At 37.5% G+C, this 23,862-nt stretch overlaps 2 protein-coding genes across 2 annotated transcripts in view; one reads left to right on the plus strand and one right to left on the minus strand.

Annotated features, from left to right (window-relative positions):
- LOC149409174 (proto-oncogene tyrosine-protein kinase ROS-like) overlaps window positions 1–23,862 on the plus strand; it is a 264,442-nt gene that overhangs the window by 204,699 nt on the left and 35,881 nt on the right. The window contains exons 25-27 of the mRNA XM_089650093.1: window positions 20,880–21,132; window positions 22,061–22,269; window positions 22,543–22,992. Coding sequence (XP_089506219.1) covers window positions 20,880–21,132; window positions 22,061–22,269; window positions 22,543–22,992 — 912 coding nt within the window. The remainder of the gene's footprint in view (window positions 1–20,879; window positions 21,133–22,060; window positions 22,270–22,542; window positions 22,993–23,862) is intronic.
- On the minus strand, window positions 8,871–17,304 carry LOC149409184 (uncharacterized). Its single transcript, XM_089650081.1, has 6 exons — window positions 17,291–17,304; window positions 16,600–16,716; window positions 16,356–16,517; window positions 15,870–16,138; window positions 10,290–10,516; window positions 8,871–8,927 (listed from the first exon to the last, which is right to left on the minus strand). The coding sequence occupies exons 1-6, from the start codon at window positions 17,293–17,295 to the stop codon at window positions 8,871–8,873; spliced, it is 837 nt and encodes a 278-aa protein (XP_089506207.1). The 5' UTR covers window positions 17,296–17,304.

Genomic DNA, 23,862 nt, shown 5'->3' on the forward strand with positions numbered 1-23,862 from the left:
GAAAAACTGTCATAGTCACTAGACATGGGCAGATTCATTCACAAAAATGAATCAATTCAGTCTTATTCACCTGGTCAAGTGAACTAATTCATTTAATTCATTCATTTAATTCCTTGATTCGATACTTCATTTTGGTTTTGTATCTAGAATGCTCACATTTAGGAACCTCAAAGAAAGCAATAATGAAGGATTTTTTCGCAATCAAAGAAATGTGTTCGTTTTGAAAATATTTTTTTAAATACACACACAAAAATATCAAATATAGCGATTTATTTTGTTCATTGCAGAAGTACATTTAAAACTTTACTTAGAAAACCTGTATTTGTAAGCTTTACACTTTATAGCACAGAGTTCATAAGGCGAAGAGAGCTTTGGAGTTACTTTAGTAAAAAAAAATGTCGTACGACAAAATAAACATGTTACAATTTTTTTAATCAATATGTTATTTTACAAACAAAATAAAAAAGTAATTTTACAAGTCACTAATAAAATCGTGATGTGTGTATACGTAAACAATAACCACCAACAAATATTACTAATACTGAAAATAAAAATACGTAAACCATTTTTAAATACAAAAAACATTAAACAAAAATAATATACCAGAAAGGCAAGTGTCTATTCTAAATAATATCAATACAACAAAGGATGAAGCCATCGGATTTTAAAATGTTTATAAAATCTTGCTGCCTTTATATTACAGACAGAGGACAAATAATAGGAAATTTCACGTAGATAATAGAATACTCAATAACAGATCAAAATTTAAAATTAAAAAAAATATACCGACACTCTAATTGTCATAACATAACATTACGATTACACACACAAAAGACATAGAAAAGCCACATAATTTACGCATATCATTATTAGTATTATTACTGATTACTTTTGTAAAATATAGCACTGAAATTAAAATTGTATCCATGAGTTTAAAAGTTGAAGAAAAAAAGTTATTCCAAATTACAATTTAAAAATAATATTTCGGCTAGTTTTGAAGATGTTAAACGTGATCTTCTCTCAGTGAGAGTAAGTCCTGCTTTTGAGAATATTCTCTCGCATGGTACTGAGGTGGCCATTAGGCAAATAACCTTTTTTGATAAAATATACAGATTTGGGAACTTGTATTTCTTTTCATTCCACCATTCAAGCGGATCGCAATTTCTGTGAAGAAGCTCTTCCTGTAAATATTGGTCAAATTCAATAGTTGCAGCAGCTGTGGGGTTAAACATAGTTTCGGTTTGGTAGCTTGTAAATTTCTCGTCGTGCTTTGCCCATAAAAAAATTGACTGACACTCTGACGTGGTGTTGGAAGTAGACGGTTCTGGACGTTCAGGTTCAATTAGTATCGGACGAACTTGTTCGGAATTGAATATTAAATCGGAGAGTTTTGATTTAATACTACTGACGACCCTTTCTAATTTTGTGGTATCATTAAATGGGATCTTTTTGAATCTTGGATCCAAAATGGTAGCCTCAGCTATTAAGCCTGGACCAGCAACATCACAAAAACGTTTTTTAATTTGACTTTTCAAAACTTCAACTAAATTAAAAAGCTCTGGATACAAATCGGGGTCCACAACCTGGCTATTGGCATGTCGTTCCATCGCCTCACAATAAGTTATTATTTTGGATGATGTGACTTTAGTGTCTGCGGACATATCGCGGTTTATCTCTTCATATACTCCTAAAATAGGCACGGTTTTTATAATCATGTCCCATTCTCGTGGACTAATTATGATTCGACTCTGATTTAAAGCCAATGTTGAAATAATAGCGTCTTTAACTCTCACTACCCTTAACAACATATCATAAGTAGAATTCCAGCGTGTCGGGACATCCTGCTTTAACTTTAATAGAGGAAGTCCCATTTGACGTTGTACTTCTTGAAGTTTGGAAAGGGCGTGAGAGCTCCGTTTAAAATACTCTACCACTGATTTAATTTTACTTAAAGTAGGCTGTATTTCTTTAATGGATGTCTGCACAACCAAATTAATCGAATGGGCAAAACAACCAACGTGCCGCCAACCACCCAAACGAACAGCCGCAATCATGTTTGCGGCATTATCGGTTACAATTGCTGTTATTCGTGAACCTAAATTAAACTCATTCACTTTACTTTTCAGCAGGGAGCTTAAATTTTCAGCGGTATGCCTTTCATTAAAATCTACTATGCCCAAAAGATTTGATGCTAACTTGGCATTTTCATCAACGTAGTGAGCAGTTAAAGCTAGAAAGCCTTGATTATTTATGGAGGTCCACGCATCGGTGGTAAGACAAACACCCGAAGCTTTCGCTATTTTTGCTTGAACAGTTGCGTATATTTCACTGTACATCTTTGGTATAAGAGTACAAGTTAGTGTTTTCCTGCTCGGTAAATGATATTCCGGGCATAAAGTATTAACAAATTCTATAAATTTGGTCTCTTCTACAAGGTGTAATGGATGATATTCGGTAACAATCATTTTTACTAACGCAAAATCTATTTGAATACGCTTGTTTATTGGAATTTTCTTGGTAACCAAAAAGTCACTTATTCCTGGTTGCTGTCTCAACTGTCTTGGAACAGAAGTCGTAGAAGATTCGGCGGCAATGTTATTTTCGTCCAGGGGATTTCTTGAACCTATTGGTGAGCGCTCACGTCCCGTTGAAATGGGTGCCGCGAAGGACATGGTAGACGCAGGGCGCTGGACCTGGACAGGAATAGTCGGGTGTTTATTTTTTAAGTGCCTATTAAGATTTCCCATGCAGCCTGTTCCAGCGCTCAAAATTGTGGAGCAATGCGCGCATTTCGCTTTTTTCCCTCCATCTACTTCAGAAAAGTGACACCAAAGTTCGCTCCTTTTTCTTGAAGACATCTTGGCTATTCAATATGTTGCTTTTTCCTTTAAAAAACGAAGGTAAAACATCATTAGACGATAGCAAAAATAAAAAGTCCCACTCGATTTTTCTTTTTTTGTATAATAATGCTGGCAAACTGAATCCCAGAATAAAAATTATTATTATCTTTCTTCCTAAAACTATCTACATATTTACTACAAAAAGTACAAAAAATAGGTACCTTAAGATAACCTTTACATAAAAAAATATTATTTTAGTCATTTAGTGGCAATGAGATACGCTTTTAAAGCAATAATAAGAACGATATTATTATTATCCCACTTTTGTATATCGACCCGGTCACCTGGAATAAGCTTCAACCAAATATATATTATATTTATTTATTTTAATGTTTGTAGGTACTTACCTCAATGGTAATGTTAAATCCATGCGCCAAATAAAAACTGATTGAAAGACTGAAATTGGGTGATATACAATTCAGTACAAAAATGCAGAAATCAAAACAAATTACTTGTGATTATCACACACAATTCGACAGCCAACTGATCTCGTTTTACGTCTACAAGTAGGAAGGTACATACAAAAACATACTTTTAAGAACAATAACGTAAACATCGTTTTGTTTCATAATTATTGCATAATTTTCGGATGTGGAAGGGAGAAAAATACAGGAGATACTTTCGCTTTTTTACTAGGATTGAGATTCCGAAGTAGAAAGTTTTCACCTGACTAGGTACTAAATCGAAGGTTCAGCCACGCGGGGACTAACGACGAACCGATTGACAGCTGGCATAGTGCAATGAATTGGGAACTTCTGCCTAGTAAGTGTTTTGTGTCTTGCTGTGACATTAATGACTTGCGTTCTGCAGACGGTGCGGACGGACCTTAGTAAGGAAAGAGAATTGGGAATTGGGAATTGGGAACTCTGTCTCGAATCTCTCTGTGTCACTGTCTCTGTTCGGTTTCACTTATTCCCTGAGACTGGGATTGAGCGTTTGTCCGGACAGACTCGGTACATGGGACATAAGATTTGGTCTACGACGCGTGACGTCACAACGGAATAAGAAATAAATTCATCAATTCCTTGACTGGGGACTCGATGACGAGAGTCTTTTGGATTACGGCGCGGGACGCGGGATATACTAGATACGTGATTTAGTGCGACAGGGCACAGTACAGTTTGGCGCGCCGCCACAGTAGGTACCGTAATAATATTTAATAAGATTTCTATGAAACACTGTAATATTTAAACTGCACATCATTATTAATTATTACTTTATTATCATGAAATAATTTAACTTTAAAATATATACAAAAAATGCTGACGATAAGGAATGAAGATTCAATTCTTTTTGAAAATGAGAATCAGATTGAGTGTGTTACAAGATTGAATTAATTCATTGAATTAATTCAATCAATTTTGCCCACCTCTAATAGTCACATTGATTTTTGTATTTTTTCCACTTTTTTCTAAACTTTTCTTTTTCTCTGAGTTGGTGGATCAAAGCACTGCTGAACCAAATTGGAAACCTTTTGTTGCTGTTTCTTAAGCGCGGAGTATGTTTTTCAATTGATAGCCATAATAGGTTATAAAAATGTAGTAGGGAGTCATTACAATTCAGAGTATTAAGATCGTTCCAGTTATTTAGTGATAGCATTTCATTGCATTTAGTGTAGTCCGTTTTATTGAAGTTATATTTGATGTGATCTGGGTTGGTGGGTAGGAGTCTGTATTTAGACATTAGAAACTCGAATTCAATGGGAGGATGATAGGAGTCAACTTTAGATAGCACATGTGAAGCAATTTGAATTTCAAGGTGATGGTTGGAAAACACTAAATCTAAAATTCGATCTATATTATTAGAGACGTGATTGAACTGATTAAGTCCAGTCAAATTTTGAAATTCTAGTAGGGATATTGATTTTTGGCTATTATATATGACTGGTCTGGTGTGAATTTCATTGACATTTAGTGGGCATTGAATAGATGGTACATTAAAATCGCCCATTATTATTGTTACATCCTCTGATGATAAATTATTATATGTTGTTTGACACTTTTCGAAAAAATCTCTGAGATTTTCGATTGGAATATCTGGAGGCAAATACGCCAAACATAAGTTGATGGTTTGCCTAGATGTTTCATACAATTTAAATTTAATCCATAAATCTTCTGTAAATTTTGAGTTGTGTGTTGGGACTGTGATAGATGTCATTTCTTTTTTTATGGCTATTAGAACTCCACCACCTGATTTTTTAAAAGAACTCGATGTGTCCCTATCTCGTCTGTAAATATTATATCGATCATCTACTATTTCATGGTCATAGATTGAGGAGTCTAACCATGTTTCTGTAAGACAAATTAAATCATAATTGCAACTGAGCACTTCGCAGTGCAAATCATTTAATTTGCTTTTTAAACCAGGTACATTTTGATAGTAAAATGTTATTGCCGTTTTGCTAGAATGCATTTTGAAAGTATATAATTAAGCATTACTAAATATGTATTTTTGTAAAATTGATGTGAAAATAATTTATGTGTTATTAAGTAATTATGCTTTGAAAGGGGGCAATTTTGAACATGAGAATATTTTGTTTGTTTGTGGTAAGTGATTTTGTCTATGGTATCAGATATTGACAGAACTAGGTTAAGAAGTTCATTTATGATTAGGTTAATTGATTGTAAACATAACATTTGTGTCGTAATAGCACAATTACTTGCAATGATGTGTAATAGTTTTTTGTACTTAGCAGGTTGTAATAATTCATGAGAGTAGTGACAGATCGTGTGAATCGTGTTTTTTAGTGACTTTGTACAGTAATTAAATAATGTTAGATTTATATATTTCCTAAAGGGCCGGTTGATCTGGTAGAATGTGCATCTTGTGTTGACTTCAATGTTGATAGCCTGTTGACATCCTCTTGGTCAGCAATTAGGATTATGGGGGTTGAATCGCTTATACGAGTAAATATTTTGCAGTTTCTTACCCAACAATAGCGAATTTTACCGGCTATTTTTATGTCGCGACATTGTTTCAGCAGATGTTGGTTTTTTGGGGTTAGATGGTCGTTGATGTATATTTTACCGGCACCAGGGAGCTGTAATTCAGAAGCGAGCATCCCTTTCCTCTTCCTTATTGCAGCTATAAGTTCATCCTTGAGGTACCTGCGTGTTAATTTGACGATAATGTTCCTTGGTTTACCATTATTTGCATCATGATTTTTTCTGGGAGCAATTCTGCTGGCGAAATCCACTTCTTGTCGGGTGATATTGCAACCAGCGGTAGCACTAATTTTGGAGAGAATGTCGTACACATTTTCGTTTTTGGTTTCGGGGATCCCACTTATAATGACGTTATTTGAACGATTAAATTGGTCGTTGCTTTCAATTTGTTTTTCCAAATGGAACACTTTCTTTTTAAGCTCGTTAATTTCCTCCTTGAATTCATTTTTTATGACTTCGACTATAGTGTTTTTAAATTCCTTAAAGATTTTCTCTAGGAAATGAATTTTGAAGTCTTCAAACTTGTTGTCCAGTAATTGCAAAAGTTCCGGATTGCTGGCAGGCTTAGAGTTTGATCGCGTTGTCATTATTATAGTATAATGTAATAAATTTTTTTTAAATTATAACTTATTTAAAATGATCGCAATATATTATTTTATTAAAAAAAATATTGGAAGAGCAAAGTTTGACAGCAGTTGTAAGCGTTCCAGGTTCTAGGTTCTAGGTTCCTCCACCTACCTGCGAATGAGCGCAACTGACCCCCTTGAAAAGAGGGCCCGCTGTTAAAACCTCTTACGGTCTGGCTTCCCTGCTCTTTCCTTGGGCCGGAACCTACCTCGGGGAGGGAAAGCTTTAGCGGCCCTACGGGCTGGTTCTGGACCTCGACTCTCAGGGTGCTCCCTTCTCGCGATGGTTCTCCCCTGCTGTACTCTAGGATGAAAGGGCTGCGAGTTCTGCACAGTCACAGGTTTAACGGGAGGAGCTGGTCGCGACGTGCTAGGCTGAAGAGCGAGGCACTTCTTCACTCCCCCCAACTTATCCAGCTGGGCCGACAGGAGGTTCGGGTCAAAGAGATATTCCGATGTGGGCGGAATCTTCCGTAAGGCATCTCGGACGTATCCGTCGCTGATGCCTCGCAATGCCCCCTCTCGTCGATACTCAATGTGGCTAGCCCGTTTTCCGCAGACCATCTGCATGATGTCTTTGGACACCTTCTGGGACTCAGACCCCGCCGCGAAGAGAGACTGCACCTTCTCGAAAAGAGTGGAAGTGCTCAGCTTCGTGCCCGGTTCCGCACTCCAGTTGACCAGCTCCTGCAGGGAGGCCTTCAGGAGATCAGCCTGCAGGGAAAAGAGCATTGGTCAGGGAGCCGCAGAAGGAGTCCGTTGACGTACTGGCCGATTCCTCCTGAGCTAGGCGCTTCAATTCAGGGTTTAATGCCAACATTGAGAAGAGAGGGGTTGCGGCATACGACTTCTGGATCTCGAGGTAGCGGACATTGTTCCAGTTGGCCGTCCCCAGATGCTGAAGGAGCTCCACTTTTCTCACCCTCCCTGGGTCGGCCGATGGTATCTTCGGCTGCTTTAGGTCAGTTGTCCACTCCCCGAGATCCAAGTCGCGAGACGGCTTATTCGGATGGATGAGTCCCATTCCCAAATCTCCTGCCAATTCCTCCCGAAGCGACGCAGGGGTGTCCAGGGAGATGCTGTCCTCGTCATCGTCATCGTCGTCCAAGGCGCCACGGACGGGAGCCTCCGAACGCTTCTCTAGCAGCAGACGCAACATTTCCTGCATCTGGGACATCTGCTGTGTTAACAGGTCAATTCGAGGGTCGGCGGGAGCTAATTCACAAACCCTCTGCCTCTTGGCTTTGTCTTCCGCGCAGACCCTCGAACGCTTGCCCCGCGTGTCCGTGTGGATCACCTTCATGACTTCCGCCCTCGAAAATTCGGCTTCCCCGCTCTCGGAACGTTCGGAATCCGACATAATCAAGAAAACACAAAGAAACCACAAAGAAACCACAAAGAAACCACAAAAAAACACTAAACAAAAACACACGAAACTCTAATAAATCGCAATTTTACGGAGTTCGAACAGTCACACTGTTAATAACCTCGAAAAAAAAATGTAAATTTTGCGCAAATACTGAAAAACAGGTTATTTTAAGGTATTTGATGTTTGTAAACAAACCAAACGTGTTTGACCTTCGCAAAATAAATGCTAATGAAACATGAAATTAAAGCATCATTGGTGGCGTCCCCACTACTGGCGCCGCCTGAAGGATGCATTAGGAACTAGCAGGTGACATTGGCGGGAGATTTAAACTAAGAATTACACACGAACTTGGTAAGAAACGTCGATTTGGCTGCAAAATGGTAATGTTTATCTCACTTTATAGGTTTTAAATAAAGCTAAGTACATAATATAAGTTTTATTGTAAGGTAAAACTTTTTCATTTTTATAGAGTCTCCCAAGCATTTACCAGAGCCAAGTCTACGAAATGGATTAGAACTTTCAGTGTCCATTTTTTCGTTTTAATGAAGGTACGATAGTATTCCATTAGCTGGTCCAAAACGTCCACTTCTCCCATGTGCATATTGTAATTCTGCACTATTTTTGGAGCTGAAATGTCAGTGTAAGACCTTGAACTTTTGTCCCATCTTTTGACTGATGTCTTATTTTCAGTACCAGTGCAATTTGATACCATCAGAACTGATTTATTATCTTTCCATTTAACAAGTACAGTTTCTGCACTGGCAAACTGCTGGCTTTCTCCTCGAAGCATGGCTCTGTCATTTTTAAATTTAATGTTGACTCTTTCAGCTAATCTATTTAGCATAATAGTCCCAGTGCCGTGTAGTTTCTGTGCGTGTAATTGTTTGATCAATGGAACTGTCGTAAAATAGCGATCAAAGTAAAGACAGCTGCCGGGGGGTACACTTTTAGCCAAGTTGTGACAATTCACGTTAACATCTCCTCCGGCATCTAGCTCAGAATCATAGTTAAATATATTGCTGTTTTATACTTACCTCTTCAGCCGTATACTCTGCCTTCTCACCAATTCGGGTTGCTTGGGTGTGGACTAGGGAGGTGAATTTAATTAAGAACATGTAATAATTATAAGTCTCGATTTTAATTAGGTTTTTTCAAATCTTAATACTAAATCTAAATTATGCTTATGTCTACTTACATCTAAATCTTAACTAATTGTCATATGGATCGTATACAACTAACTTCGTAGAATCTTATGCGTTCCGCGGGGGCGTTTCCAGGCGCGGTGTCGTCCGAATGCAACAATGGGGTTGTGGCGGTGGGCAGTGGGTGGCACGCAGTGTTTATATTTTTGATTTATCACTATTTAATGTTCACAAGATACATCGGCACTTTGCAGCACTATCCGTTGAACTGTTAGTTTTGCAATGTTTGGTTGACACTTTAAATCGCAACAGCACTTTACAATATGTTCGTTTATTATCCTCTTTTAGTAATGTCCACTTCACTTTTTAGTTTAACCGGCGATATAGATTGTCCACTTTGTACAACTCACTTTCTTTGTTTCTTAGGAACCTCTTCCTAACTAGCTCGTCTCTCTCCTGTCTCCCTATATACTGTCCTAGTTCCTCTCGTAGGGCCTGTCGCCCTACACCGCGTCGCCCTACCCCGCACTACTCACTTCTTTCTTTACAACCCCCGTCTGTCAACACTTTCTTTGTCTTTGGGTGCACAATGCGGGACATACTCAGTTTAACGTTCATATTTATTTGTGACGAAATTTGATTCGTCACAAAGTGTAGAATTACCGATGGACCAAGGCCAAGTGGTGTGTCTCCAAAAGTACTCTTGGCTCCCTGATATATGGCAAAATCAAGCATGAGGCCACCACTTGTTGTGAGAACAAAATTCTTTAATCCTACAGGGCGAGGCTTGTTCTTCACCACCTGGCGAAGTTTACATCGTCCAGTAAACGGGATCATTTGCTCGTCAATGGAATAATAACCTGGAACTCTTTCAAGCTTGGCACATGCGTTTTGAACCCTTGTTATTACCGGTTGAACTTTCCATAGCGGGTTTTGGGCTTCTTCCGGTGGAGCGGCATCAGTCTCAACCACATGAAAAGCGTTGCGTAAAGTCAGGAAACGATCGCATCGCATCACTTCAGAGATCATCAGGAGTTTCATATTAGCACGCCAGTACATTGGCAGTTGTGGATAAGGTATACACCCCATAATGATATGTATGCCAATCATTTTTGACATCTCCGGTGGGTTTGTGTTTAGTTCTCGGCCAGTTTTTCTTAGATGGTACAAGTTAGAACATGTACTAGCGTTTTCAAAAAAAATGTCGAAATAGTCCATAAAATATTCCATAGAAGTGCGCACAGTGTTCTTCGGTAGCTCAGGGAAGTCATGGGATTTATCTGTGAATGGTATTTGCTTCCAAGTACGCTTTCGTCTCGACTTCTTCTCGACTCTTCTCTGCCTTGGCTTCTTCGATCTTGATATAGTGGGAGGAGGAGGGGGATTATCGTCATTTCCATGGGTTCCTGTAGATCCGTAAACAGGTCAACACACTCTGCCTCAAACCCTTCATCATCATTGCCCAGATCTTCAATTTCCGACTCGTCTCCATCACCCAGAATCTCCAAAACATTATACTCATTTATGGTGATTCCTTAAAGTAAACAAAAATACAGATTAGGTGGTTGAAAAATGAGCATCTTAACCACTCGAACGATCGCGCGTCAAAAAACTTTTTTCTCCGATTGCTCGCGGTTTTTTGGCGACGAATTTGAATATTTTCCGCCAACATTAAAAAAATCAAACCTCCGAATTTTAATACGAAGACATAAAGCTGATTGTAGTGCTATACAGCCAATGAATTCACCTATATTTTAATAATTATTCTATATTTTTAGAATTGATAGATAAATTATTAAAAAATCTTAAACTTTATAAATGCGCGAAATTAGCGTTTTTGTGATTTGAAATTGCCGCCAGTGGCAGTTTTAAATATCTTTATAGAATATTTTCTACGTTTTTATGTTCTCTATGGCCTGTTTGATAACCACAAATGCAAGAATGTAATAGAAAAATAATTTTTTGTACGTTATGCTCTCTTCAAAAGTTTGGTTAGAAAATAATTTTTTAAAATTTGAGTGCGTGACGTGTCAAAATTGAAATCACTGTATTATACTATATAATAAATTTACCACAAAATCTGGTATAACGTTAGGAAGATACATTAACTGTCTACAATTATTAATAAGCATAGTCGCCGTGTTGGCTTTATTTTATTCATTTGATGAATTATACAGAGAGCCTATTTCACGATGTCAAAATCATGGTGCTACTTTTTAAATAATTGTAAATTTGAACTGGAGATTTGTAACCATGTTTTATATAACGTGCAAAACGAGGAAATAAGGCTTAAAATGAGATATATATCATAGATATAAACATTGCCAATATTTCAGGGGGATACTTTGAAAGTTGATGAAATTCACCAATATTTGACGAAAAATCACTTCTGACAGCTACCTTAAGGTCAATCTACATAGAGTAAATCGGAATATGTAAAATGATGATAAATTTGTATATACATATATCAAACCTTTGTATGACCGTAGAATGCAAATAAAATCATAGTGATAATTTTATATCTAAACGCAAAGGTTGTAACAATTTATAATGAAAGATCCATGATTAGTTATGCCCAAGAGCAACACTAATAAAAATGTAAATCAAATATGGATTCTGTGTATTCTGAAATAAAAACATATTCAATCAACTGTAAATTAAAGAAGGATGAGTTTAACAAATAATCGTTTATTCAGAATGGAAGCTAGTACAATATAAGGTTAATTAAATAAATTAGGTAGCAAAGGAGACTCTATTTTTTAAACTAAAGGATTCTCAGGGCCGTGTGCAGGACTCGAAGAGCATCTGCATGTTGAATTTTATAAATGAAAGTCATCATAAAAGTTAAGAGGTTAATTATATAAAGTGCGCCATTTATTTCTTCTAGAAATAAAAAGATTTAAAAGGATAAAGATAACCCGAAAAACTATCTAAAGTTAAATGATGATTTACGTGAAAGTTTCTTCCAACCCGCCATGTTGTGGTACTGGTCGCCGATGGTTCCGCAAGTCACAAGTAGTCTGCTCCGCTCCCAAAATCTGACTCGCTGGAGAAATGAATGATTCTCCTCTTCTCTGCGCAATGTGCTGCGCAGCTCACGGGTAGCAATAAAGATGTCTCTCATCGATCGATATCTTGAAGAATCGATCTCAGTCCGGGGTTTGTAGTTTTCTCCGTTACAAGGTATCGAAAAAAAATGGGTGAGGGGAAAATAATTGATGGAACCAATAATTGATTTAAATATTGAAGACAATATTAGTGATTTTTAAACGAAAATCTGAAACAGAAAAATCAGAAAAGGAAACGGTCACATCCGTTTCCTTTTCTGATTTTTCTGTTTCAGATTTTCGTTTAAAAATCACTAATATTGTCTTCAATATTTAAATATTACAATTTGAGGTTTTACTCAATAAAGTTATTCCGAAAAATTAATAATTGATTTATTTATTAAGCCCTAATATCCTTTTAAATCAATACTACAGTTGTATGGTTACAATGAAAGAGCAGTATATTGATTTAAACATTGTTTACACACTTTGTCATAATAAAAATGTATTCAGTTTATTGGTTTATTCATAATTTAAGAAAATCAATACATAATAATATATCATCTTCTGGCGCTCTCGAAGCTTGCCGGCTGCTTTTTTCTATCGCTCCTAGAAATATTTTGAAAATATTGGGAAGTCCTTGTTTGTTAAATTGTGTAAATATCTAAAAATAACCGTAATCATTTTTAGGTTAAGTGTACATAATCAAAATAATTTTAATATCGCAGTTTCTAGCTTAATTGAACTTTTAATAAAATAACTCGTATATTATTTTAAAAACTCTCGTTTCTTAAAACACAATCCGCTTCCATCCGATGGTCAACTGGACACATGTGCATACCGCACGTGGCTGGACCCAGCAACTAATCCCAAGTGTTCAGTTTGTAGTGCAGTGATTTACGATGTTTACTTTGTTATGCAATGCATAATATAAACACTACTATTGTGTATAATCGGGCAACACTATTAAGTTTTAAAAATAAACGTGTATTGTTGGACCCTCTGGTTGCCGCAAAAGTAAACTTGTACAACCTTGTGCGTGACCCAAATGTGAAAGCTAGGTACCGGGGTTGTCGTGGAGGACAAAACAGGAAAAAATATCTATGCAGGAAGGAACAAGACTTTAAAACTAACAATAACTCTAATAATATTAACTCTCTATCAGAACAGGGTATTCAAGTGGTCATACCAACTGACAAACGGAGCATCCTAGCTTCTGAAGCCTTATGCGATTCTGATAAATGTGACAATCTGAACTTGAATAAAATTCGATCAGAACGGCATGTGAATTTTAGAAGCAGACGGCTTGCGGTGGATTCCTGGAACGCACGTTCTCTGAACAACAAGTTAGAGGAGGTGGATGATGTTTTTAAAGATCAAAAACTCCACATACTCACCATCACAGAAAGCTGGCATGAAAACAGTGAATCTTATTCAATCAAAAGACTTCAAGCTCTTGGGTATGTCGTTCTGGAGCAGGCTCGACCCAGAGCTACGGAACACTCTAATAATATATCACATGTAAATCATGGGGGTGTCGTGATAATAGCCCGACAAGGACTGCGGCTTACCAGGGTCGAAAATGGCACATTCAGTACATTTGAGTACATTGGCTGCCGTGTTTCTTCTGCGGGATCGTCATTTATACTATTAACACTGTACCGACCCGGTTCGAAAACGATATGTGTAGAATTTTTTAAGGAGTTTTTGTGTTTTTTGGAATGGGCAGTAGGTCTTTCCGAAACTCTCATCATCACGGGTGATATAAATATTCACCTCGAGCGCGAGACATCACCCAACGCTATCAAATTCATCGACTTACTGGATAGTTTTGGACTCCGGCAATGGGTCAACGAACCAACTCATGATGCTGGTGGAATTATAGACATTTTTGTATCCATGTGTAATAGCCCACCACTGATCGCTAAAGTCTGTGATATAGGCTTATCAGATCATCGACTTGTCCGCACCGAAATTCATTTCAACCCGCCAAAAGTGTCATATAAAACAATAGAATCGAGGGAATGGCGTAAATTTAATTTCGAAAATTTCCTTGAAGATCTCAAAAATTCTTCTCTATGCAAAGAAAGCAACTGGGAAATTAAGACGACGACAGATCTCATCGAGGAGTATAACACCACTCTTTCAAATTTATTAATAAAATATGCTCCAACCACCTCGAAAACGCGGAAAGTTCGGAAGTCTGACGGCTGGTTCGACGAAGAGTGCCGAAGCCAGAAAAGGCGAATGAGGAAACTAGAGAGGTCATACAGAAGAAACCCCGATGTTACTACACGAGATGAGTGGATAAATGCACAAAACGAGTACAGAAGCAGAATAAGTGCCAAAAGATCAGATTATTGGATCAATAAAATTGACTCTGAGCGGAAAAATCCACGACGTCTCTGGAACTCGGTCAAAACTATCATCGCTGGTAATACTGTTCCAACTGCTACAGAAATTACACCGCAGGCCTTCTCTAAGTTTTTCTGTGAAAAAATAGAAACCATACGCGCCTCCACATCTTCTGCCCCTCCGCCGAGATTTACAGCCAATTCCACAAGGATACTGTCATCTTTTGAACCTACAACGCTGGAAGAAGTAGGAAAGTTGATCCTTAGTTCGCCAAACAAACAATGTACTCTTGACCCTATCCCAACGTGGCTTCTCAAGAAATGTTGCAGCGTGTTATCCCCTTTCCTAGTTCACGTGTTTAATAAGTCCCTAAGCACAGGTGACTTCCCGGAGCCACTTAAGTCTGCTGTAGTTACTCCAATTATTAAAAAACCACAACTTGATGCTGACAACCTGGGTAATTATCGACCTGTATCAAATCTGCCTTTCGTAGCTAAACTCCTAGAAAAAATTGTGGCTTCTCAAATAATCTCCCACTTAAATCTGAATAAATTAATCACCAATCGTCAATCTGCATATAGGAGGTTCCACTCAACAGAAACCGGATTACTTCGTGTCCTGTCAGATATAACCCTTGCCATAGAGTCAGGTAAGTTAGCACTTATTTCACTTTTGGATATGAGCGCTGCATTTGATACCATTGACCACGACTTTCTCATTAAGAGACTAGAAGTAACGTTTGGTTTACATTCTAACATCAAATATTGGCTAGAATCCTATCTATCCAATCGCTCGCAAGCAGTAAAGGTTGGAAATAAACAGTCCAACTTCACAAAACTCTCTTCAGGGGTACCCCAGGGATCCGTTTTGGGTCCACTTCTCTTCATTCTTTTTACAAATGACGTCGCAAAAATTATCGAGTCATTTGGTCTTTTATCTCACTGTTATGCTGACGATCAGCAAATATACTTTTACTGCTCACCAAATGAGATCGACGGCCTAAAAATTCGCACAGCTGAGTGTTTAGAAGCAATCAATCTCTGGATGTCCTCAAATAAACTTAAGCTAAATCCTTCAAAAACGGAGTTTCTCTGAGCAGCCACACATAGACGCCAACATTTAATAGAAAACTCACCAATCGCTATTTCCGGCAACGACGTAACTGCTAAAACAACCGTCAAACTTCTGGGAGTTGGAGTTGGATTCGCTCGTTGTATTCTACGTCAATGTAATCCTCGCAAAGAAGTTCGGCATGTCTTATTTCTCACTCTGCAATACCCGTTACAGAAAAAAAAGATGTGTAATGATGCATCCACGTCATAACAACAATACATTTTGTATGTTTGTTATGTGGAATTTTTAAGTACTATGCTTATTTCCTGCCAATATACCAACAGTGAAACTGTGCTAGGGATATCAATATAAAATATAGATAATTGATTTTATATTGAGCCCCTGGTATGACATTTCAAAAAATAAACTCACCGTTCCCAAACGCCGACAATTCTTCGTAGAATGGCACATCCACCCACAGCTCGCTGTGATAGCCGGCCTCCGGAGAGAAGAGTTCCCCACTCCGCGATGTCCCAGGTAATGGCTCGGGAGATGCTGCACGGATAGGCATAATTGGTGCATTGGGAGCCGTTGATTGGGTCTGTGCGGGAGTGGACATCCACGGTGGTGGTACGGGTCGTGGCAACGGTGAAGGCGTCCCTTGTGAAAAGGGACACGTTGTTCTCTCCGGAGATGGAATTCTGAAAACATTTACATAAATCATATAAATTGTTCTCATTCACATGTGAAAAAGTAAGTACAGTATGTAAATAAACAATAAAATTAGAACTCTTTAAAATATGCACTGAATGTGCCAAATGCACAGAGCGCTGATCTTACCAACTCTCACTGTAAGAGTGGAACGCTGTCAGGAAAAAACAATAATATTGTATCAAGCATCTAAATACGATTACTTACTTTTGTTTAGTTTTTCTTGGAGGTGCGGTAGGGAGCAAAATGCGCGCCGCCTGCTTCTTGAATTTTCGGCTTTCCAGCTCTAGCCGGAAGGAAGCAGGCAGGGCCCTAACAGCCTTTAGGGCCTTGACGCGATCCTCTCGCACCAGTAGCAAAGCAGGGTCGCTGTTTAAATAAATACAAATATATGATGAGTTCAACGGCCACAGCAAAGTACTTTCATAAAAAAACATTAAAAAATACTAACACTCCAGACGAGGCTGCAATTGCAGCTCTGCGTTGACGTCCACGTGCAGGTAGTCCGGCACCAGCTCGTACCCCACCTCTCCCTCTTCCTCTGCCTCCTCTTGCAGTCAGCACCACTCTATATATTTTAAATTGAAAACACTTAATGTAAGTAATGTAAAATGTTTAAATTTTGTTAAATATTGCACTAATATAAAATTTGAAAATAATTATTGGGTCGTGGAGTGATCCCTTTCCCTGGACGACAGCCGTTTCTGCACAAATTTGGTAAAAGTAAACAAATTAATTAATTATACAACTAAATTACTAAATTTTTATTGTGTGACGAAGGCTTTACACCATTTTACATGTGAAAAAGAGTCTTTTTGACATATGACTTAAAATAATTGGTTAGCAAATATCTGTATTAATAATGAACCAATTCAAATAAAACTTATATACCTATATCTCTTTGTTTTGAATCACTGTGATGGAATATCTATATTTCAAATGCGCGAGTGCAGTATTTAAGACATTATTGTAAATCAAAAACAGATGACGTCTTCAGTTGACGTAATCTTACACAAAAACTTCAACCAAAACAATATAATACAAACAAACGAATTAAAAACGCATTTCAAAGATAGATAAGTCAATCATGATTACACAGATATATAATTATGCGTTAAAAACCCAATAAATTAATTACTTACGGCATTTTAGGAAGAGTCCAAAATTTCGTGAATGTTCAAAATTTATTATTATGTTTTTGACAGGACGCCATAAAAAAACCGCGAAAACTCGTTAAATAACACTTCAAAGACAACGGATAAGTTCATAGACAAAGAGAATATATTATCAGCTATTCGATAAAACAAGTAGCTGGCCATATAAACGTTTTAAATAATTACAATAAATATTTTACGAATGGTAGAAAAATCGGTCCATTTTTGGACCGATATCAATCGCAGAAAAATAAAAGTGGTCGATTTTTCGACCGAAATCGTTCCAGTGGTTAAAATAAAATATTTGTAGATAAATCACTTAAAAATGTGACCATAACCCGGAATGTTACGATCGTGCTGTTAGAGATTAAAAGTATAATAACTATTAGTTAACGAAACAAAACTACACAAAAGTGCATTTAAACTGTTACTTAACATCTTAGGCTCTAAAATAATACACAATATTACAAATTTATCAACAAATAAATACTAAAATATCAACATACCTTTGCTAACTGCTGGGTCAAAAAACACGGCCATCTTTGTGCGTATTTCTCGAACTACTGACTAGTTCAAACACGTTCATCTAACTTTACACGGCTAGAGCAGTTCCCGCACGATCGATCGACACCGGGTCCGCTCCCAAAAACAGATTCAATTTTCGTTAAAAAAATTTTAACGACTAACTCACGCTCGTTCGAATCCGGTTGTAAAGGGTTAAGTATTAGGAACAACAGAGGACCAAGGTTTGACCCTTGGGGAATACCTGACAAGGCGGGCAATTGTTTAGATTCCTGTCCATTTATTGATACATATTGTCTTCTGGATTTTAGATATGACGCGAAGAAGATAAGTGTCAGTTGATCGAAGTCAAGTTTAAACATTTTAAGTAATAAAATATCATGATCAACTCGATCAAAAGCCTTGGCAAAATCCGTATACACTACATCGGTTTGGTGTCTTGAGTCCAGTCTGATGGCCACCAATCGCGAAAATGTTAACAAATTTGATACCGTGGATTTTCTTGGCATGAAACCGTGTTGGTTTTCTCCTAGAAACGGCATAATTTGGTGATGTAATTTCTTATAAATAATCATTTCAAATATTTTGGGTATAGTTGACAGAATGGCAACAGGTCTGTAATTCTTAATATCAGCCTTGTCTCCAGCTTTGAAAATTGGGCTCACACGCGTGAGTTTCCAGGAATGGGGGAAACAACCAGTAGAAATGCTTAGATTATAATATATATAACTCAGTGGATGACTTATGCTTTTTGACATATAAGCAATTGTATTAGGGGGTATTCCGTCTGGGCCTGCCGCCTTATCGAGCCTTAATCTTTTGCATGCGGCCGTATCAACTGTTGTTACGGCAAAAAGTCTATACTCACACGCGGCCGTATCAACAGTTGATACGGAAACTTTGACGGCCGATATTCCAGCGCTCTTTCGTCATAAATGTATTTCTTGCTCGCTTGGACATTCGTAGAACTATCACGATGCTGACATCTACAAGTATTTCTCAAAAATAAAATTGTATTTCATAAAAAAAGATCCATAATCAAGTGCGCCTCTTCGCGCCTTTGAGTGCTTTAGTTCACAATTTTGTCAACGGATGGCGTTAGTACTAGTATGTTATCTGCGCTTGCGCGCGCCGAGTTGATCTGTGGAATCTGCGCCGATAACATTCTGTGTTCTGCTGTAATATTGAATTATTACGAAAAATTCAAATTAATTTGTTCACTTCAGAAATCAATTTTTTATTTGATTTCTTGTGTTTCGTCTAGCAAATTCAATTTTACTGTATCCACGAGTGACCGTATTGTGCCGATTGCGCGTATTTTTTAACATTTTACTGTGTTACAAAACTTTTAGTTATTGACTTTACTATATACTTTATTAATTTAAATATATTTTGTTATATATATGTATTAGTTATATATTACTAAAGTGCGTGTTATTTTCGTGTTTTATATACTATTTCAAAATTTATTAGGAAACGTTCACAAGTTTTTAGTTTTTTTAATTCATTTGATTTTTCGGATAAAAAATGGCCCATAGTTTGGAAGATGATGAAATTGAAAATATATTGAACGTTTTGGATTCTGATTATGAAATGTCTGAAGATGAATTTGAACCTTCGGAACTTTCAGATACAGAAACTCAAGCGAATGAGTCTGTAAGTGAAGAAGTGCTACACTCCTGGGTGTCTGGACCTCATATTCCAATAGTACACGAATTTGATGATTTTCAATCCGGCGTTTCTGTACAATTTAAAGAAAATTCAACAATGGCGGTTATTATGCAACTAGTTGAGAAATATAAACCAGAGATTTCTCAAATACCAGAGCCTTATACATCAGCCCACCTCAACCCGTTTCGGGTTTTGCCTAAATATGCCGCTAAGCATATGGCCGAATTGATTCCATCAACTGGCAAAATAAAAAAACCGCGTAGACAATGTCGTGTATGCCGATTGAAAAATAAAAAAATGCAGTTAACGAGATACGTATGTAAAGAATGTGGTGTGTCTTTATGTATCGAACCCTGTTTTAAAGTTTACCATAGTTCCAAAAAAATGTGACAGACAGAGATTCCTCTAAAGTGCTTAAAAAACAATATTTATTAAGTGATATAAAATTTATGTGTAATTTTTAAGTGTTGAGTTTAGAAAAGAGTTTGAGAAAAAGTTTTCAGAACTAAAAATGATAAGTGATCATGGTGTCCCACTTATGTCTATCACCTAAGTACACACACACGCCGAGTGAATGGCGGGACCACATTCAAAAGATACGGTACGTCTTTGTATGAAATTTTATGTTTTTGTTTTTATAAACATCTAAGAGTGTTGACACACGAGGATTTGTTTTCATATTGTGGAGAATAATCTGTTCTGTCTATATAGTCCAATAAATAATGCCAGAATGCTATAATTTGACATTTAATTGCGTGCATAGGTATTTGAAAATATGTACCGCGTACGGGTATAGATAAAACGGAGCAAATTAACGCGTTCAAAAGGTTATAGTCCGAGTACAGGCATCTACTTCCTCTCCACAGGTTAGCCCAAGACTGATTTTTCCGATATTCCAGGGCTCCTCTGTTCGAGTAAAGTCTAGATTTAGTAGAGGGGTTGCCTGGCTGTACACTGATTTGAAATAGTCACCAAATTTGTTATAGGCTTCTGCAGAGTGGACTTGTTAACCGCACTGTAGACATGACGGGAACAAAAGTTTCAAAGTAAAGAGACCTATTTACTGTAGGCAAGAAGTAAAAACAATATTCCAAAATGTTGGTGAATTTAACCGTGAAGGCAGTATCGGCTCCGAAAATTCGATTTACACAGGAATAATTCATATTACAACAAATTTACTCCAAAAAATTTGAAGGGGTGGCTGAGAAAATCGTTTTTTGGCGTCTTATATATATTATTTAAATTACATTGGAATTTGTTAATTCGAAATTTGATTTTTGATATCCCATGGATTTGGAATTAACGAGGTTCTACTGTAATTTATTTATTTAATGCATGCAACAGAAGCTAAATTAATGTTAATGAACTATTTTATTGTTTGCAGAGCACATATTCATTGCAAAAACCAAGTCTCCATCCAACCAGACCACGAACCAAGCTGACCTTTTAAAACTGATGCCGTCACAGAAATACTCCGTGTGGGTGCGAACCTACTCCTACAATAGCGACGAGCAAACCGACAGTAAAATAATCTCCATAGAAACTTATCCTGAACCCAGTGATATTGTGGCAACCTTCTCTGGACCATATGTGATGCACGTTTCCTGGATGCCATATAAAGACATACAGACTTCAGTGTAAGTTATGATTATAACTCAATGAATATTTGATGAACTTACGATGGGGCGATGGGGCTCGAAACTTTTCTATCTGACTTTAAAACTGTCATATTGGCAACTCACTAATCTTATTTATATTTGAAATAAGGTTTTGTGGGAGGTTGTGTGACCATGCATATTGTTTCACACTTTAAAAACTATTTTACTATGGTTGTATCAAAGTACTTTTGTAAGCAATTGGCTTCCAGAACCGATGCGTAGAATGTACTTGCTTACTTGAAATAAAATAAAATCTTTTTCTTCTATCTATAAGTAAATCTAAAAATCATGTCACGCACTGCGGTATTCTGCATATTTATTCAACCCATATACGGCCATGCGCTTGGAATGCAAAAGGTTAATGAGGTTTATGGATTGTTAGTTTTTTTAATTTTATTTATAGAGCGTAGACGGTTTACATATAGTTCCATTGTGCTATCTCCCATTTTACCTCATTCCTTTGACAGTGACCCGGTCTCTTTTATAAAGTCCACCAGGGTTGTCATTGTATATGTGGCTGTCTTCTGGTTCCACAATGAGTCCTCCAAGGTCTCATCTCTCCTCTCCAATCCCCCTTGGTTCCCTGAAGGCCCCGCAAGAGAAGAGAGCCACATCTCTCCTCTCCACTCCCCTTTGGTTTCCTGAAGGCCCCACAAGGGAAGAGTTCACGGAGGTGACCACATCTCTCCTCTCCACTTCTCTTTGGTTCCCTAAAGGTTCCACGAGGGAAGAGGGCATCATCTCTCCTCTCCACTCCACTCCTCCTTGGTTCCCCGAAGGCGCCACGACAAAAGAGTCCACTCCCCTGAGGGCCCCAAGAGGGAAGAGGGCCTCATCTCTCAGATTGTTAGTTACATACATTTTTATTTATTTTAGTGATTGATTTCAATTATTTCACTACTTTCAGGCACTATATTGAGTACACCGAGATGGGATCTGATACTTGGAAAGTTGTTGAAGATGAAGGCTCCAAGAAATCGGATGGCTCCATAAACTATGTGGTGCAGAATCTACTTCCAAAAACACAGTACAAATTCCGGATCAAAATCATCTACTTGAATAATACAGTGCCTTACATCTGGCCGCAGGACACCAAATTCCTCTTTGAGACCCTGGGTGAGTCATAATATTTAAATATATCAATCCCATGTTTCTCATTGAATAACCTTCCAAATACCCAGTTCATAAAACTGGGTATTTAAGTACTGTCCGTCTATACGCCGCGTTACTGTCTAAATATTTGAGTTCTTCCCATACACATTTCTCTGTGGAAAAGTTCAAAACGTAGTTTACATATTTAAATAAATGGATGTAAGCTTTAATGTTTTTTACTGTATTTAATTTGTATAAACTGGTCTTTAGTAATAATTAAAAATAATTCTGTTTTAGGTGATCGTCCATCCATCCCTGGAAAGCCTGTCGTCCAACATTTGTCTGGATCCGTGTACCAACTGCAGTGGGCTGCGTCAGCTCCTCACGGCAGCCCCGTCATGTTATACCGACTCTACGGTCACTCCAAACCTTCGGAAGGCGAGAGGATACAAACACATCGAAATGTCCGAGCCATACTGACACCCGATACAACTCGTGAACCTTTCCCCCAATGGACCCGCCAAGACAAACAAATGAACGACCAATCACTGATGAGTTATTGGAATGGTGAAAGAATATTTGAAAATGTCAATCTCGTGAATACAAGGAATAAGAGAGAGGCCAATTATTCACTGCCACAATCAGATTTGCCCTATTTCAGTGTGGAAGATAATGCAGATTCTATGCTGATTGAAGCTACTGATGAACCATTGAAGGATGGGTGGAAAATGCTCTACAATGGAACCGGTAGGTTAACATTAAGGTCAGGTTGTTTAACAAAACTTGAACAATTCACCAAATTTCAAAGTTAATATTCAAGTTCTGTTATTATTCCATTATGTACCAGTTGTTTCTCAGAATTTGAATAATAATAGAACTTGAGTATTAACTTTAATGAATTGTTCAAGTTCTGTGAAACAGCTGGTCCTAAGCGTTCTATTGTTTCCGTAAAGCCCCATTTTCATATTTCTTCAATTGTCTCTTGGTAAATCATGCTTCAAAAATCAAGTTCTCTTTAACGGCCCTCGCTACTAAATGATTCTAGCGCGAATTCGAATATCTAACTCGCTGCACCTGCAGCTGGCCGGTGCGTTCCATTCAATACAAGACACGCACAGAGCAAAACAAATTATTCTTAATCAAAGATATTGTGATTATGAAAATTATGTTAAAATATATTTTAGAAGGTAATGCAATATTACAATAGCTTGATTCATGGAGTAGGTTCTCAGTAACAACATTTAATATGACTTTTTATTTGGATTTTTTTTGTTGATAAATACAATTATAAAGAGTTACAAAAGGCTTCCCTTTGTTCCAGCCTGGTTTCGCAGTGCGGCGGGGTACTGTTAATGAAAAAGTTTTACCTTACAATAAAACTTATATTATGTACTTAGCTTTATTTAAAACCTATAAAGTGAGATAAACATTACCATTTTGCAGCCAAATCGACGTTTCTTACCAAGTTCGTGTGTAATTCTTAGTTTAAATCTCCCGCCAATGTCACCTGCTAGTTCCTAATGCATCCTTGAGGCGGCGCCAGTAGTGGAGACGCCACCAATGATGCTTTAATTTCATGTTTCATTAGATCTCATCAGGCAGCCCTTGCCTAGGTTT

The sequence above is a fragment of the Hesperophylax consimilis genome, unplaced genomic scaffold, assembly GCF_061612785.1.
Source record: "Hesperophylax consimilis isolate HC1 unplaced genomic scaffold, BYU_Hcon_1.0 scaffold_34, whole genome shotgun sequence".
In the NCBI taxonomy this organism is placed as follows: Eukaryota; Metazoa; Arthropoda; class Insecta; order Trichoptera; family Limnephilidae; genus Hesperophylax; species Hesperophylax consimilis.